Source organism: Acinonyx jubatus, chromosome A3 (assembly GCF_027475565.1).
Source record: "Acinonyx jubatus isolate Ajub_Pintada_27869175 chromosome A3, VMU_Ajub_asm_v1.0, whole genome shotgun sequence".
Classification (NCBI taxonomy): Eukaryota; Metazoa; Chordata; class Mammalia; order Carnivora; family Felidae; genus Acinonyx; species Acinonyx jubatus.
In genome coordinates, this window is record NC_069388.1 from 74892864 (window position 1) to 74912589 (window position 19726).

The window sequence follows — 19726 nt, forward strand, 5'->3', positions numbered from 1 at the left end:
ATTTTAGTGGCAATAGTAGTAAAACATTTACCTAACTAAAATTATCAATGCATATGTGCAATAAAACAAAATAAAGGTTGAAAAATTTGATCATGTATTTTAATTATAATAGTGAAGTAAAAGTTAACTCTCACAGGGCTATTTCAATGGAAGACCAGTTTATGAAAAATTGACTTCAGAAATCTAAATGATTTGTCATTACTTACAACTTCATATCAATTCATCCCTCAGTTGAAGGGTGGGAAAGTGATGGGAAGGTTCATTCCATTTTAATTCTAATCATTTTTCCTCCAGGGGCCTTTTGTGTGTAGCCTATGTTGTCCAAACAGGTGCCAGAATATATATTTTCTTTGAAAATTATTTTTTGAAAATTAGAGGATGTGAATTTAAAGTGGTGGTAATCGGGAATTGCCATAATGGAAAAGGGACTTGTGAACACATCTGTATAAATGGAGCCATTCCATAATTAGTGGGAGATTTATTACTGAAGAAATCAGTACCAACCAGCGTGGTAGAGATTGTGTTTTTCTTTGAATAGGAGAGCCAAGTCTTGCATTAGGACATTGTTGAAGCTTGTGAAGAAAGTAAACAGTACCCATGGGACTGTGGCATTCTGCTCAATTGGAGGGCCTTTAATAATCCAATACTCTAATAGCAGTTAAGATCGAGTAAGTGTAAGAGTTAATCTTGTCTTTTGCTTTTATTATAACTTGTGTATGGTAACCAAAAGTAGTTATGATGTGCTAGCAGCATTCTTCTTAGTAGGTGACTTTTTAAATTAAAAACTAAGTTTCCTGAGTGACTTTTCAGAGTTTATTTAATGAAAGATCATAAAATAGGATACCTGTTTACAGCAGGTTTAACAGCCACATACTGCACTTAGGAGGTTTTATTTCCCTACACAGATGAACATTCAAGTAATGGCAGAAATGTAAATACCAGCCCATTGTTTTATGACAATTTGAAATGGTTATAAAAAAAAAATGAGATCATTTTGTGGGATCTCATTAATGTGTTAATCATTATTTCAGTAGTATTTGTTATATATATTTTTACTTATATTAGATTTCATTGTCCATCTTTTGAAATAGGTATTTTAAAAAATATATAAAATTATGATAAAATCAGTTTACAGCATTTAATAGTTTGATATAAATGATACTTACAGTGGCCTGAAATGTTCTTCTGTATTTTTTGATGAAAAGCCATCTTACTGTAAATTCTGAAAGCCTCTGTTTGACTTCAAAAATCTGTATCCAACCACCTCTGCCTCTACCCCATGCACATCATTGCCTCACCTTTATATTTCTGTTCAGGATATTTGGCCAGAATTGTAGCTTGGCACTGCTTATATATCTAAAAATATTTGTAAAATTTTAGAACCGGATACCTAAAAGCAGGAGGCATTTTTTACCCTGTACTTTCATTTAATTGAAAAATCTTACGACAGACCTGTTTTTTAATACTGCACACTAGATGGCAGTTTTGTCATATTCTTCCAACATCAAATGCTCCCAGTGTGAGTGGAACAGGAAAGGCCATCAGTGTTTAGTCTGCACTCAAAGGGTCTCTGCATGACCAACGCAGACCCCATGGACTTCCTGGAACATATGTTAGCAATTTAGCTGCAGACATTTATTTCTTTGTTTTACTGCTTGGCTCTTTGAGAAAGTGTTGGTGCCAGGTTATGGGTTGTCTGGATCATGTCAGAGGCCATGGAGATCAAGTTCATGTGACAGGCCAGACTAAGGAAGGATGAAGTTGGAGGAGGTGAGGAAACTGACCCTTACTTTCAACAGCAACAAGTCACTGCCTGTCTGTGGACTGGGGCCAAAAGCCTGGGCGTTTAAGTTTTAGTCCAGCTGAACAAACAAAACACATTTGCCCATTTGGCTTTTTCGTATTTCATCAGTGGTAGTTCATTCGACAATTTCTCTCTGTCTCAAAACTTGCTTGTCCCTCATGTTTCTTTCTCAATGCTTCCTCCTCTAGCCCTGTCCAGACGAAGTGACCTCGAAACCCTCGGCTACTGCCTGCTGCGGTGGTTATGTGGGAGACTGCCCTGGGAGCGGAGCCTGCGGGACCCTGTGGCTGTTCAGACTGCTAAAACAAAGTACACATTTTCAAGTATTCCATCACGTACAGCGGCAGGTCTGAAGGGATACATTAAAGGGAGTAAATATCCCAGAGAAGATTGCCATTCTCCTAGTCTGAGAACCAAGGCAAATTTCTGAAATTTGAAAACTATTTTTTGAAAAACCAAACACTTTACAGACATAAAATCAATTAAGAAGACACCTATGAAATCGCATGTATGTGAGTTGTCATGCAAAACATAAAGTGAAGTGTTTGTTCTTTTACATGGTGTTTTCCAAAGCTTAGATTCTAGGTGGTAGTCTTTTCAAGGAAGAGTATTTTCAAATTAGCATTGTACATGTATAAGGAGGCAGTCTGAGTTCGGTGGGGTTGATATTAACTGGGCAAAGCAACAACAAGAAATGGGACAAATTGGGCTTGTATTTTTCAAGTGAGAGCAATATACCTCTTTCTTAATTCTGTATCTTGGAGGGAAGTTTTGTTTCTTAAGGAAGAAACAAACAAAACTTTTATATAAGGTATTTATATAAGAGATAATCTTGCAACCACATAAACACTTTTAATATTCCTCATTCAATTCTTCTCATCTAGAATCTGTTAGCAGAGAACTAGGTCAGACTGAGAACAGAGTATGTTACTATTTTACTAATTTCTCACTGATAAGGCTTAACAGAAAGCAATTGCATGCAGCACAGAATAGCCAGTTTTTCATCATATACTAGGATATGCTCAACAGTAGTTATCCACACGTGTAATATTGTGATTGGAAAAGGCAGCTATGTTTTAAGTAGGGTGAGTCCCAACAGAAGTTTACAGAAGGGGTAAATCAGTCTGATTTAAAATCAGTCTTCAAATTCAGCGTGGTGTCAGTGCCTGATAGAGAGGATATAGCCTGCAGATGCAAAGTAATGCAGGTTACATTTGTAAGTACGGATATATTATATGAAATATTTCTCTGCCTGGAATCTTGACCATCCTAGTCCCTTACCCCAAACGAACACATTCATATAAGTCAATATTAGAACTATCTAATCAGTTTTTTACTGCAGTGATTAATGTGTCCATATTAACCAACACTCTTCAATGTATGGGTCAAGTCAAAGCACAGTAATGGGCATGTATAAGCAATCTGGATATCCAGTTTTTAGCCTCAGTTTACCTGATTTGAATAATGTACTATATTTAAAAGGCTCACATTTTAATTTTAGTGATTATGTGTATTTTTTCTTTTAAGAAAACTTATGAATATGATTTGTTGTAATCTTTTAAGAATATACATATGTAGTTGAATTCATTGTGGATATCTAAAGAATATGCCTATGTGTGTATATTCAAATACAAAAATAGTGTATCATGTAAAATAATAAAATATAATGTTAATAAACATAACCTCTATTTCCATTTTGGGGATCCTTATGTATATTAATATCTTCATTTTTATTTAATTACTAATATAAATCTATAAGCCAGTGAAGCTGATACATAATGAAGTTTATAATTAAGATAAACTACAGACATTTTTAAACTTCTGATATTATATAATCATAATTCATTCAACTGCTAAGAAGGCATACTCTGAATTTCCTTGTAAGGGCATGCTTGCATATACAGTCATAATACTTTATCTCCCTATGCCTTTTATCTACCTGACATAGGGTAATATTAGATCAGTGAATTTATTGTTGCAATTCTGCCTGGGCCTGAGTTTGTCAATCAGACGTTCATGTCAGTAATTTTAGTTGCATGTTTATATTACTGGTGGATGAAGCAACTTAAAAGAATTGTACTTGTTCAGTCTAAAACACTGGAAAGAGTTAGAAAAATGACTTTTCTTGGTTGTTGTTTTGTTGTTTGGTTATTTAATGTTAACCTCTCGAATCAAAGGATAGCATATACTGCTCCCACTGGGGAACGGTATACATAAATAATTAATTTGCCCCTCCCCAGTGGTAAGTACCTGAGGAAAAATCTCCTGAAAATCCAGATCGAATTTTCCTATGTATTTTTTCTTGTTTTTAAGAAAAAATCATGATGGATATCCCTACTTTTGTATTACAAACTTCGAATGCAAGCATTTATAGTATAAATCTACATTTAGTTTCTAGGTGATTGATATAAAATTGCTCAGTGAGAATGGAGGGATCCCCTCCACCTCCACTTACCCTCTTATCCATAGCAGGTGGGTGAAAAAAATATTGAAAGTCACAATATGGGTGACCCACCAACACAGAATTTGAATTTTGTTTTCTAATCAAAACAACAAATCGCAGGATTACAAATTCATTGTGTATTACTCTACTTCATTTTAGTCTGTTGGATGAGCTTCCTGAGTCAGTGCTTAAATGGGCTCCTTCCGGAAGCAGTTGCTGTAAGTCAAATGATAACTTCTACCTTCTCCTATGTGATTTACACGTCACCACATTTGTCACTCTTGTTTTACAGCTTTTGCTTAACCCACACTCTCCCACTGCCACATGGGTCGGAGAAAACCCTACACAGGGTTACAGATAAGTTGCTACGGAAGAGAATGTTTACATCTTCTTTGACATTAGAACACTACAATGCTACAAGAATGCTACAAGAAAATATTTAGGCAGTGTTCTAGGCTTTGTTGACTGATTTTTTTTTTTTTTTTTTGGCAGGGGAGGGGGTATCATATACAGGTTTAATAGTCAACTGTATCTAGTATTTTTAGAGTTGACGTTCTGTTTTTGTTCCTCTTCATATTGTTCAAAGAAGATAAAGTTGATCTAAGGAAAGAGCACCTTCAATCATTAATTTAAAAAAAACAAATCATTGGGGTGCCTAGGTGGCACAGTTGGTTAAGCATCTGATTGGATCTCGGCTCAGGTCATGATCTTGCTGAGTTTGAGCTCCACACGGGGCTCTGTGCTGATGGTGCAGAGCCTGCTTGGGATTCTGCCTCTCCTTCTCTCTGCCCCTCCTCCGCTTGTACTCTCTCGCTTTCTCTCTCTCAAAATAAATAAACTTAAAAAAATAAAATAAAAATAAAATAACCAAATCATTGAACACTTGCATCGCCGAACCCTTCAGGGTTTGTGCTCTGAACAGCCTGCAAAAAAATTTTGGATTAGCAAAGGCATATAACCTTGGGATTTGAAGGTACATTTCATTAAATGGTTTTCTCTTTTGAGTTAGTATGGATTGTTTTGGAATTCTTTAAATTGACAGTATTATCAGTAAAAATAGTCAATTCAGAATTACCCAAGTGCCTGTCATTTGCATATGCATGCATGGCACGTAGTTCACCAATTTAGCAAATGAGTTCGATTGTCTTAGAGAAAAGAGTCCCTTCTATTGTCAGCCTCACTTTTTCTCAGAGACAGATAAGCAGAAAGAACCTTGTTCTCTCTATATATTGGGCAATCTCAACGTTAGCTTTTAGCTGACTTATGAAAGTAAATGTGTACGCTGACCCTCTAGATAAGGTCAAATAGCATCAGTTTCCATCTGAGAGTTTAAAAGTAGAGTTAAATCATCTTAAACTTATATTTATAGCCCTTCTTTGACAAGAAACGAAAATGTTCATTTCCATGGGAAACGAAAGAAGAACAAAGCAGTTCTGCTTTTCCACCTCTATTCCCCAAGTCCTAAGCCTGCCCCAGTGTTGTGCCTCCTGCTTCCCACTTTCTGTGGTCCCTCTTCTGATGGAGGCGCCATAGGGGGAGTATTCTCCTGGGGGTCAGGGGATGGACTGAAGGCTTTTCCTTTCTGTAACTGCACTGAGTGATGTGGTTCAAATGCCAATATTCTTTCTTGGCTAATATGCTTATTGACATTTTGACCAAGTTATACTGTTTATGTTTTACTCAATAAGACAGCAAAAAAGAGAGATGGGAGATGTCAAAAAAATTTTTTTTCACTGTGTATCTCCTTTACCTTTTCTGCCCCTCCTGCACAAAAGGCAACTAACTGTTCTGGAATAGAAAAGAAAGCCCAGATGCCCTGGGTCCCACAAGATAAATGCCTGTGAAACCTGTGTATACTCAGGACACTTCTATTACTGGAGATCAGAAGATTTGGATGATAATGAGAAATGACAGGAGTGCCTGGTCCCCCATTTTCAGTACAAACCATTTATTTGAGACCATCCTATTATTTTATAAAATGCAGATTGCTGGGGGCGCCTGGGTGGCTCAGTCGGTTAAGCGTCCGACTTCAGCCAGGTCACGATCTCGCGGTCCGGGAGTTCGAGCCCTGCGTCAGGCTCTGGGCTGATGATGGCCCAGAGCCTGGAGCCTGCTTCCGATTCTGTGTCTCCCTCTCTCTCTGACCCTCCCCCGTTCATGCTCTGCCTCTCTCTCTCTCAAAAATAAGTAAACGTTAAAAAAAAAATTAAAAAAAAAATGCAGATTTCTGTTTCTAAAGCATAAAACTTTGAAACTTTACTATTAACTGAAGATCCCTTAGTTGGTCGTGCTGAGGAGTGGGTATTGCAAGCATGACAATCCGATTTATAAAAGGTTTATTACTAAGGCAGCTTATGAAATAAAACCACCACAGAGGTTGAAACACGCATGTCTAGTTCAGTGTAATAATAATAGTTTGAAAAGTTTGTATTTCTTGAAATGATAGTAATGATACTTAATATTTCATTAGCTTAAAAGCAGATGATTCAAGAATATCACCATTTCATACTACCCAAAGCATTTTGTTTTATAGCTCCAGAAATATGCTAGTAAATTAAAAAGTATACTTAATATAATAAATCTAGATCTTGGAAGGCTCACATTTAAAGCAGTAATACATCACAATAGTCTAAGCTTCAGGTTGATAACAATGAATTTATAAGAGGGCGGTTCTTTCTCTCCTTTTCCTACCTCACCGATGCCTCATTTTTCCAAGCCCCAGACCCATGAAGGCTTTGCCGCACAGCTGCTGTCCATTGGTGCAGTGCCAGGATCTTCCATTGCCTTCTAACGGTGACCTGTGAAAACTTCTCCCCGATTATTCAGCTCTCTCCTCCATTTGGGATATTTTGGTTAATAGAATTATAATAATATATGCCAAACCTGGCTTACCAATCTTGAAAGGGCCAAAGAACAACAGAATATTTACATTAAAATAACAGTGAATGTAATTTAATCTCATTTTCTTTTTAATCATCCCTTCAGCAATCAAACCTCCCCAATGGGCTTCTGGAAACATGAGTTATAACTACTTGCCAGCTAATAGAGATCTGTTTGATCAAATGTTAGAGAACAGAATTTGGTATATCTTAGACATTAGGGGAAAAAGTAGGTTGCATTATAATTGCCTAAGTATCAAAAGAAAGGGAAGGAAGAAAAGAAAAGAAAGGAAAGGAAGGGAAAGGAAAGGAAAGGAAAGGAAAGGAAAGGAAAGGAAAGGAAAGGAAAGGAAAGAAAGGAAGGAAGGAAGGAAGGAAGGAAGGAAGGAAGGAAGGAAGGAAGGAAGGAAAGGAAAGGAAAGGAAAGGAAAACCCAAAAAACAAAACCAAAAAAACCTGGAGCTAAGAGTTCTCATTTTCGCCACAGTAGCCTTATATTCCTAGAAAATGGCTATGGACAATATGGTATAAAATGGTCACTCCGACTTTTGTAGAGGAACAGGATGGTGACTGTTCCTTTTGGAATTCTTCCCCATAGGGAGATAAACCCAGGGTCCGCGGTTCCCCACTGGAATGGAGGTGGGCCTGGAGGGAAAAGGAAGGATTAGGAAGTCACTCCTGCCAACCCACAAAGCTTCCCAGATTTTCCCTGCCATGGGAATATAAACAACTTAGTAAGAGGTACTTGTGTCTGTGTCAGTAATAAGTTTTTGAAGGGGAAAAGCTTGTAAAAAGTGGAGTATCTAAACATCTCTGTGAACAAATGAAAACATGCCAGATTTTAAACAGTATATGGTATGATCACTTAACTTGTGTCTGGATTTTAGATTGAATCTCCATCTGAAACAAAAATGCAAACTACATTTGTTTTAAGGCAGCTATATTTGTAACTTTGGGTTACTAATTCTGCTTTTATTTAGAAGTTTGTAGTTCATAGTTTCTGGCAGGGGGAAGGGGGTTACTATAGTTCTAGGGAAGAGATTACATTAGAAAAAGATTAGGGATGCCTGGGTGGCTCAGTCCGTTCAGCATCTGACTCTGGGTTTTGGCTTCAGTCATGATCTCACAGTTTGTGAGTTCGAGCCCCACACTGGGTTCCACACTGACAGCAGGGAGTCTGCTTGGGATTCCCTCTGTCCCCCTCTCTCTGCCCCTTTCCCACTTGCACTCTCTCTTTCTCAAAATAAACAAACAAACTTGAAAAAGTAGCAACATTTTACCCTTCTGCTCTAAATCAGAAAGGCTATATAATGAATGCACTAGTGAATGCACTAGGCTAGCTAGGTGTGGAGGACTCCAGGAAGGTTCGATGAATTCTAAAATTAGTCATGGCTAAAAACCTAGAATTCAAGCTCATTTCTAAATGTACTTTAAAAAATTTTTTTACGTTTATTTATTATTGAGAGACAGAGGGACGTAGAGCATGAGCAGGGGAGGGGCAGAGAGAGGGGGAGACACAGAATCTGAGCTGTCAGGCTCCAGGCTCTGAGCTGTCAGCACAGAGCCCGACTCCGCGCTTGAACTCACAAACTGTGAGATCATGACCTGAGCCGAAGTCGGACGCTCAACTGACTGAGCCACCCAGGCATCCCTCTAAATGTACTTTTATAATCTCAAAATCAAAGCCTGAATTAAAACTTGCAGTGATTTTTTTTTTTCCGTTGAAGTAAGGAGGTTTATAATAAGTAACACTTGTTTTTAACTGAATTTTTAAAACTTCAACATAAAGTATGAAGCATGTCTGGTCTATTATATTATTCATGTAGTTCTTAGTAGTTGCACTTCATAAATCAAACTCACTAACTATAATTTTAAAATTTGCTTCCTTTGATAAGATTAGTGAAATGTAAACATATCAACAAAGATGTGTAAAAAAATTACCAGTTTCTCCCATCTTGTCAAATCTCTAAGTCACTATATTTCAGTCATTTTGGGATATCATTTGAAAAGTGCTTTACATCGAATTGTTTATTCTTAGTTTCTTCAGGATGTGTGTTGTGTGCACGTGTAAGACAGAATAGAGAGATTTTGATGATATTGGAGTCTTGACAATTCTTGACAATTACGAATAACATGTAAAAAAAAATTTACACCTCACAGGTGAAATAGCCCAGTATTTGGTATGTGCTCATAATTTAGCATATGATGAAAAGCCAAACTATCAAATGCTCAAGAAAATTCTGAACCCAGGTGGAACACCTTTAGGACCACTGGAATTTTCCACTAAAGGAGACAGTGTGAATGTGGATACTCCAAACAATCAAAAAGTAAGTAACATAGTCCCTGGGATCCTACGATTACCTTCTGTGAGGCTTTTCTACCAAATGAAGTTGTTTTGGGTCTCAGAGGGAGTCTGACAACCCACTTTCTTGCTTATTACATTTAATTCCTATTTCTCCTAACTGAGCTCCAGGAAATTTTGTTGCAAGTTCTTTTGACCTATTGTCTCTTAGAGAAAAACAGTAGGATCCATGGCCTATTTAGGGTACTATTAAAGAAATAAAGCAGTCGCTGAGGTCACAGAGACATGACCAGGGTAAGATTAAAGGCTAATCTGACTTTATTCAGGACAACCTTTATTCGTTGCTTTTCTTCAGATTTCTTTGGTTATTGCCCTCTGCTTTTGTTTGCCAGTTTGGCCATAATTCCACAATTTGGGGGTGATAATGATGATATTCTTAGGTTTAACCAGACTACTTGTATGCACTGATACATCAATCTACAAAAATAACCTTTTAAAAAGTTTTAAGTTACCCTTTTCTCCTATACTCTGTTATCTTCCCACTGACTTAAAAAAAGAGAGAGAGAACTTGAAACAATACACAAGAATTAGGATTTAAAACATTTTTTACAGGGTGGGGGAAACCTGAGATTCCTGTGAGCAGTGCTACTGGACAGGCAACTAAATGTCCAGCCCTTCCTGGACACGATCCACATGCAAAACCTGTAGGGAGGGCTTTTTCTCCCCGATGCATGTGCAATAAGGTAGGGTCAGGATGCCATTCATTTTTAATATTTCTTATGAACTTTGGATCATCACAAGTGTTCATGAGCCAAGAATGCAGGATGCAAACTAACGTGACTGATAGGCCGCTAGATGGATGGTGAGTCAAGTATCAGTGCACAGATGGTTCTGATTTGCTGAATTTTGTAGCTGCTGCAACTGAAGACATAAAATATCCTTCTAGTCATAAATTAGCTCTTTGGAAGCAAAACCTTGGCACCAGAGCTTTACAACCTTCAATTAGTAGGGAAAGAAGTATTTGAATGACTGTGGTATTGACATCTGTAGGCCTGCATAGTAATCATTCCTAATAGAAGAGAATATCTGTTTGAGGAGGTTTTGCATGGCTAATTAACTACCAGTGAGAATATGTAATTTTTTCATGATCTCCTGATTGTCACCTTTCTCTCATGATACAATTACATTTTATTGTAGCAAATGCCTCACAAACCAATTGTCAGCACTATTTACGTATTGCAGAAGGCAGAACAAAAGTTCATGTTTAATAAAAAGCCAGTGGATTTTGATCTTGGTAATTACTGAGACTTATTTTAACAGTTTTATTGACTTTTGTGTTTTTATCACTTTTGCAACAAAACAAAGAGCCATTTCCTTAACGTAGTATCTCCCTTACAATAATGGTCACCACTTAATCTACACTAATTTAAGTAGATTTTTTTCCTTTTCTGTAGTTTTTCAGTTTCATAAACTTAATTGAAATATAAAAGAAGCCATTTTAAAAACTGATAGTTATATCCTCTGATGTAAAATTCTAATTATTATCCACCAGAATTTTTCAGTTTCATCAAATTCAAAAGATGTTTGTTGTGAAACCACTTTTATATGCAGAGAATAGAACATAAAACATTTTTTCCAATGAGCCTCAATCAAAAATATTTTATTCTTCCCTTTTGATTAGAGCGCTTTGATTATGAGTAAAAAGCAAACACTAAGAATAATATGCATTCTTAAGACCTTAGTTAATTTCTAACAATATGACCACCCCGATATAAAGACAGTAAGAGGTTTTGGGGATGTAGTTCACAGCCGATCAATAGTTATTGAATAAAGACTTTATTTCTGTAGTATTTTAAGTGCACATAAATATGTTATAATCTTAATATAAAAATAGGTTCACCATGTGGTGAATAAGTATTTTTAAAGTTTACAGATTTTGTAATGTTGCAAATACTAAACTTGAAAATGTTGAAAAGCAAAATATGACTATATAAACTGTGCTGTACTCAGTTTCCCTGAATGACAAAAGTATAGGCTAGTTTCCACAATTGATTGCTTCCATAACAAAAATCATTTTAGGTCCAGAATGAGTATCAACCACATGGCCCCAGATTTCTCTTTTTAGTCCCAGACAGAATCTCCTTATTAGTAACTAAAAACGTTTTCTGTTACTTCATACATGGATTACTCTAGTTATTTAACAGAATATTGAATGAATCCTGAACTTACACTCTTTGGACAAAGATACTAAAAAAGAAGTCAGTACCAGAAAACATATACCGTTAGGTAAATAAAATATTTCTATCATTCAGTATTCAAAGGAAAGTTATGAATGCTCATTTTTTTAAAATGTTATTTCCCTCAGCAAAAATGGTTGTACCTTTTAAATTTAGTATTCCTAACAAAAATATGCTTTGGTTAGGTATTAGAAAATAGCACATCACCGTTAAGAATCTTGGCAAACTTACAGCATCTTTTTGCAAAAGAAAAAGGAGGTATTTTTCCAATACTAGGTTTTTACAAGGCATCATAAACTGTTCCCTGTAAACAGAGCCGCCTTCTTACACAAGTCCTCCAATACTGTTACTGGAGTTAAATTGGAAATGAATTTTTGTCAAGACAGTAGAGACATTGATATTTTTTTTTTTCTGAAAGGCAAATCTTTTGGGGCATTTGCCTCAATCAAAATGATGTTCTGTATAGCTGAAATCACTCTTTAGTAGCTCCGATGGCTCCTGAGGTAACACTGTCAAATTAGAAGAATCTATCATCAGGCTACCACAGTCTATTTATACCATCCACTGGGATTTAATGTCCAAAATTCACTGAAGGAAACCATATTTCAGTAAGAATGCTTATTGAGGTGAGCTAAAGCTCTAGAATTCCCAGATGAGAATGTTAAAGCCACGTTGGAAAACCAGCATTATTGAAGGCCCCCGTTCAACCCTCTGAATAAGCTGTTTCTTCCACAGCCAGTAGAGGATCCTTTTACCAGCTTATCATATCTCTCTCCTTGTTATGATGCTTGAATCCATATTGTAATACTACAGACACCCATCCTTCCTAAGTGCTCTCCCTAGGCAGAGGAGTAACTGTAGGGCAGAATGAAAATGTTCAAGCTGTCTTACGTTTCAGACAAGTAAGAGTTTGTCCCTTCATTTACTCTAAATCTGAGGTTAGCAGCAAATCCAGGGATGAATATATATATTATTATTCATGGTAGTAATCTTTGTGTTGACCTTGAAAGTTCATAAAATTCTTTCTTGAGCTTTAATTCTCAAAATAATTCTATTTATATTTATACTGTGTGAGAAAAGTAGAATATAAATTCTCATTTGTGAGCACATTTTTGGCTCACTAGATTTCAGGAGGCCAAAAGTATTCCTGATTTCTTGGAACACTGAAGTGCCAATGGAAAATTAAATAAAAAATACCTGATCTGAATAGCCTCTCTCTTGAAGATGACACCTATTTGGGTAGTATTTTATTTGATTTCGTGCGATGCCCAGAGTGTTTTCTATATTCACTCTTACATCTTTGAGAAAACGTTTTACCTCTGTTCACAATTAAGAGTAAAACTTATCCCACTTCACTCTTACCATTTTAAAAGTTCCCCTAGAAATAGAAAATTTCCATAAACTGGGTATCATCTTGTTTATTAGCTAGAAATGCTTATGGCAGCGCAACCTGCCCATCCAGCCAACTGACGGCAGATCCAGGAGGCACCATCTCTTCCAGAAAGCCTCACAGAGGACTGAATATATTAGATCAGATTTTGTTTGTACATCAGAGGCTCCCAGGCCAGAAACTCTTATACCTAAAGTGAGGCATTAAAAACCTCAGTATCTCAACTAATCCCTTCTATCATAAAACACATTTTCACAGTGATTGGCAAGCCAGTCTTTCATCAGAACGAACCGGTGTACAACAGCTTTGGGAAACCCTTTGTTTCGCACCAGTGGTATGGTGAGCATTTATCACTAAGATGACTTCAGTGGGAGTGTGACTCAGAAGGTGGTTACCCATGAATTTTCCCAGTAGTTTGGGAGACTTGAGTGGTGAAAATAAAGAAACCCTGAGTGATTAGGGAACAATGCCAATTGTCAGGGTACTGAAAAGCAATGGCTTTGCTACCCTTTGAGAAGCCAGGATCCGGGAGGAGGGGCGAATAAAGAATGGTGTTGTGACAGCTTAAACCTCCCCACAAAACACCAGCATATTTTAAAGGGAAGGAGTGAACACACTTGGCAATAGAAGCTAAAAATTGAGAGACTACAAATTAAGGCTCTGCTCGCCTAGCCAACGTAATTCATTCTCTGTTTTGGCACTGGCTACTCCATTATTTCCCCTTGTGCTGTTCCTATCTTCTGGCCCCTCTTTAACCCATGAAGAAAGGTGATGGCACTTTCAGCTGCTGTAAACATGAAGCTGCTGACCAAATACTTCACATAAGGATCTTCACTGTGGCTTTTAATCTTCCAGCTGAATTGTGGGATCTGCCCTTCGATTTCCGTGTCTACTTCAAGGTTATTAAGAGTCAGTCATCCCCCAGATAACACCACAGTGTGAAAAAGAACCTGAGAGACAGCAGGCTTGTTGTAGAACTTAACCTTTGATACTGGTGCACAGTACCAGGTGGCACGAACTGTTACTCATCTACTCAAAGGTTAAATTACCTGTATAAGAAAGTAAGCAACATTATAAGCTCCTTTTATACGTTCACATTCATTAGGCTCACTTCAATGATAGAAAACGAAGATTCTAATTAATAAGAATTTAAACTAAAAAGATGTACTGGATCCACTCCCAGCAAAGGTTAATAATGAATTCATGTGCAGTTTTAGAATGTGACAGTTTTCTGTAAAAATGCCGTTTTCAATAAGCAAGCTATCTGTAGAGATAATTTCTAAAGAGCGTATAACAGTGACACTAATTTTAATTGGTCTTGTACTATTGATGAGAAAGGGTCTGGATCTTGCCAACTGCTATATTCTTTCTATAACATCCATTTGTTGGTTTCCTCTTTAATTCTTCCTTTTTTTTTTTCAAAGCTTGGCAAGTTTAGAATTTTCAAGAATCTGGACATAGAAGCATTTTTGTTGTACAAGTGTCAAAAGTTTTCATTATACATTACTACTCTCAATCAACAGGTTGTTTCTCAAAAGGCTGCAACAAAGCAAGTCAATCAGATGCAAAATAGGTTAATAGAAAAAAACATCCGTGGTGAGAGAAGTGCTGAGTCCTGTTCAACCGGGAGAAAAGTGCAAACAGAGGAGCCGCTGACTAGATTGCTTAACAGTGAAACAGCTCAGGTGAGAGGCTTTTTGTTGTGTTGTGTTTTTTTTTTTTTTTTCCTTAATGTTATATTAGAATATGCCGTTTGGGAATAAAGACCTTTCATTTTCTCCTGGGGGCCAAGGTTGTATGGTTTTGTTAAATGAGAAGGGGCAGAAAATATCCTATCCAGTGGATAAAATCAAAGCAGCCCACACCAATCATCACAGAAACAGAATGACAGTGAGCACATTTGCGTACAGATCTGATTTCTTTACCCTGAGAACGTAATGAAGTGCACTTAAATTTTTTATGCCATCTACGATCCATTAGGGACTCTTAGCATGTTCCATACTCTTACATGGGTTCCTCCACTCTCGCCCTTATAATCAAATGTGAGTGAAGAGTTTCCCTGTTGATACGGTTGTACTGTAAAATGATGCATTTTTTACGTTATTCGATCATTTGGTTGAGTCGTGACTTACCTTTAGCAGAGGACTCATTCAAGCAACAGCAAAAGTCTTTCCTAATCGAACCTTTTTCTGAGAAGAAGGAGAACCATACAATCAATGTATTTATATCCTCAATGAAAAAATATTTTTTTTCCAAAATGACCAACGTTTTATATGCTTTATACACCATCATTTTCCTCAAATAATTTGAGGTAGTTTAAAATGTGAAACAGGATATTTTAATGCCCCCATCTTCTATCTCCCAAACCCTCGCCCCTCAAAATTGGTTTATCAGGCACTGAGATGTTAATCACTAAACTGAGCACTGAATTTGGCTCTGAACCTCTTGGCAGCCAAGGTGAAAATTAGACACATACAAGTTGGGCATTCAACCAACAAGTATACACGTTTATCCAGAGAATGTTTTTACAGTACTAATAAGAATCCTTTGAACTTGTAGTTCCCATTTGTAAAATTACAAATATTGCTTGGTGACAAAATTTTGAGATTCTTGTGTGTTCTTTTTCAACCGGTACTATGCACCAGAATCACTTTGTGTATGGAGATAGGAAGGGACTATAAAAAAAAACCTGATGCCCAGGTTCCAAGCCAAGAAATTGATTCATTGTAACTGGTGTGGGCATTTGTGATATGTGTGTGCAGATCTTATCACTCCAGAAAGCTCTTTGTTCCTTTTCTCAGTCAGTCCCTTTCCCCCAAACAACCACTGTTCTGATATTCTGATTTTCACACTAGGTTAGTTTTGCCTCTTCTAGAATGTCACGTACCATGTTAGTCATACAGAATGCACTCTTTTGTGTCTGGCTTCTTTCACTCAGCATGTTTGTTTGTTTGTTAGTTTGTTTTTGAAACTCATCCATATTGTTACACGTATCACTAATTCTTGTTGAGCAGAACTCCATTGTGTAGTACACCATAAGCCATATATCCATTCTCCCAGGACACCTGGGCTGCCCCTGGCTCTAGCCATCATAATTAATAGTTGCTATGAACATTGTGACACAAGTCCTTCTATGGTTACATTTCGTTTGTCCTGAGAAGTGGAATTGCTGGTTCACAGGGCAGATGTACGTTCACCTCTATAAAAAGCTGACAAGTACTTCCATTTTATACTCCCACCAGTAATCCCAGATCCTCCCCAGCATTTGGTGGTGTTGGTCTTTTTAATTTTGGGCATTCCAACATTTATGTATTAGTATTTCTGTTGAGTCCGATTATCATTGACCTGATAATTAATAACTGTGGGTACCATTTTCATGTGCTGACTCCCCATTCATGTCTTCTTTTGTAAAATGTCTTGATCCATTTTTATTTGGATGATAGTCTCTTTATTACTGAGTTGTAGGAATTCTTTATACATCTGTATTGTGGATATGTTCTCCTAGTGTGCAGCCTCCCTATTCATTTATTTGTCTTTAATGAGCAAAAACTGTTTGTTATTTTTATTTGAAGTTCAATTTATCAATGTTTTCTGTAAAGAAACCTGGGAAAACTTTGCCTATCTTAGGGTCACAGTTTGCTAAATATTTTTTTAAAAGCCTTCTAGTTTTGGCTTTCATTTTGAGTCCATGAGCTCAAATCATTCTTGTGTGTATAAGGGGTTGAGGTTCTTGTTTTCCATCAGAGCCAGCTGTCACAGCATCATTAGTTAAAAAGATTTCCTTTTCCTAATTAAATTTCCTTGGAGTCTTTTTCAAAAGTCAGCTGACAGTGTAAATTGTGGTCTATTTCTGAACTCTCTCTTGTCTTCTAATCAGTCTATCTGTCCTTACACCAAAACCACAGTACATCAATTACTGCAGCTTTACAACTAGTTCTGAAATTAGGTAGTACAAGTCCTTCAACCCTTTTCTTCAAGAATGCTTTGGGTCCTCTTCCTCTCCATAAAATTTAAGAACCAGTTTGTCAATTTCCACTAAAAAGCAAAATGGAATTTTGATTGTGATTCCACTAAATCTAAAGATCAGTTTAGGGGCAACTGAAATCCCAACAACACATTTGAGTCTTCCAATGCATGAACCCGATACTTGTCTCCATTTGTGTGGATTTTTAATTTCTCTAAGTGTTTTGTAGTTTTTGGTGTAGGTATCGTATACATCTTCCATTAAAATTGTCTCTAAATCTCTTGTTTTTTAATTCTATTGTAAATATCATTTTGTATATTGACCTTGTGTCTTGAGATCTTTCTAAAGTCACTTTTTAATTCTCGTTTTTTGGCAGATTCTTAGGATTTTATACATAGTCAGTAATGTTTGTGAATAGAGTTTTACTTCTTTTCCAACATGTATGCCTTTCATAGCTTTTTTTCATGCTTTGTTATACCTTCTATGACCTCTAATACTACACTGAGCATGGGCATCCTTTCTTTGTTCCTGTTCTTTGGTGGAAAACATTCATTCTTTATACATTAAGTATGATGTTAGCTGTAGGTTTTTCCTAAATGTCCTCTTATCAGGCTGAGGAAATTTCATTGTAGTTGTTGAAAAAAATTAAGTCATGAGTGTATTTTAAGTCCTTTTTTGGGATCTACTGAAATGATCATATGATTTTTCTCCTTTACTAGTGCAATGAATTGCATTGATTTTTGAGTGTTAAATCAACCTTTTTCTCTGGGGTAAACCACATTTAGTCACAATGTGTTGTCATACTGAATTCAATTTGCTATTATTCCATTAAGGGTTTTTATATCTACATTGATGAGGGATATTGATCTGTAATTTTTTTTCTTATAATATCCTTGTGTGGTTTTGTTTTCAGGTCATTATGCAAATTGGACATGTCTATTTTCAGAAACTGTTTTAGTGAGATTTATCTTTCATAAATGTTTCCTACAATTTAGCAAGAAAATCATCTGGGCCTAGAATTTTATTGTAGGAAAATCTTTAATTATGAATTTACTCTCTATAATGATCATTAGATTTTCTTTTTCTTCTTGTGTCAGCTTTGGTAATATGTATCTTCCAAGGAATTTTTTTCTTTCTTTTTTTTTTTTTTTACAGTCTAGCTTATCACTTTTATTGATCTTTTCAAAGAACCAATTGTTGAATTAGCTACTGCTGAGGTTTTTTTTTCTTTTTTACTAATTACCGTTCTTTTTCATTTCCTTATACTTATTTTGGGTACTCTTTTTTTTAAGTTTCATAAGGTAAATGCTTAAATCATTACTTTTAAGCCTTTCTTTCTAAAATATATAAAGCTACAAAGAATTTTAAGCAGTGCTTTAGATGTATTCCACAAATCTTGATATATTGTGTTTCATTGTTGTTCAGTTAAACATATTTTCTAATTTCCCTTCACTTAGTCTTTGACCCCATGGATTTTAGAAGCATGATTTTTTAATTCCTAAATATTTTTGAGATTTTATTGCTATGTTTTTGTTATTGACTTCTAATTTATCAGAGCATATTCTTGCAATCCTTTAAAATACACTGAAACTTGTTTTATGGTCAAGAAGAAGACTTAGTTTGATGAATGTTCCTCATGTGCTTGTAACAAATATATATTCTGAATTTGGAATTTACTATTCTATAAATGTTGATTAGGTTAAATTGATAGTGTTGTTCAGTCCTTCTGTATCCTTACTGCTTTGGTTTATTTTGTCCTCCTGTTTAATCAGTCAATGACAAGGTATGTTAAATCTTCAACTGTAATTGTGGAGTTGTCTATATTTCCTTTAGTTTTGTAAGTTCTTCATGAATTTTCATGCTGTTAATAGGGACATACAGATACAGAACTGTTACATCTTCTTGGTGAAATATTGTTTATCATTGTTAAACATCTTTCTTACATGTGTCAATATTCTTTTGTCTTGAATTTTACTTTAACAATTCCAGCCTTCCTATGATTAGTTTGCATGGTGTGTCCTTTTCCATCCTTCTGTTTAATGTTTGTGTTTTGTGTCTTTGTGTCTGTGAGTGCTTTTGTAAATAACAGTTTAAGTCTTGCTTTTTTTGCACGACCTCACAAACCTTCCTTTCAATCTGTCCCATTTCCATTTAATGTAATTATTGTAGTTCAATTTAATCTACAATCTCACTATTTGGTTTCTTTTTGCTCCGTTTATTCTTTGTCACTTTTTACCTCCCTCCTGCTTTCTTTTGGAGTAAGTGGGAATTTGTCTCTCATATCTTCAATTTGTAAACTGTGCTTCTCTGGGCTGTTTTGTTTTTGTTGTAGTGGTTACTTTAGTACAGCAAGATATGGCCTATGGGCCAAAGTCAGCAGGTCACCTATTTTAAGTAGTTATATTTAAATATACTTATATGGTTGTATTGTTAATAGTTAAAGTTAAATAGTTATATTGCAACATAGCCATACTCATTCGTTTACATAGTCTCTTACATGTTGTCTATGGGTATTTCCATGCTACAGTGGCAGAGCTGAGTATTTAGAACACAGACTGTGTGGCCCCCAAATCCTAAAATATTTACTATCTGCCCTTGAAAGAAAAAGTTTGCAAACCCCTGCTCTAAAACCACTCTAATTAAAGTTTACTTTAATAATATAAAAACAACTCTAATTAAACCAATACCCCAAATATTGTAACTATAA

General features: G+C 36.1%; 1 protein-coding gene across 7 annotated transcripts in view; it reads left to right on the plus strand.

The window, feature by feature from the left end:
* Positions 1 to 19726, plus strand: part of VRK2 (VRK serine/threonine kinase 2) — a 103374-nt gene that overhangs the window by 73512 nt on the left and 10136 nt on the right. For all 7 annotated transcript variants that reach the window (XM_027072406.2, XM_027072405.2, XM_015074203.3 and 4 more), the window contains 4 exons: positions 1993 to 2113; positions 4407 to 4465; positions 9287 to 9453; positions 14579 to 14740. In XM_027072406.2, the coding sequence (XP_026928207.1) occupies positions 1993 to 2113; positions 4407 to 4465; positions 9287 to 9453; positions 14579 to 14740 (509 nt within the window). The remainder of the gene's footprint in view (positions 1 to 1992; positions 2114 to 4406; positions 4466 to 9286; positions 9454 to 14578; positions 14741 to 19726) is intronic.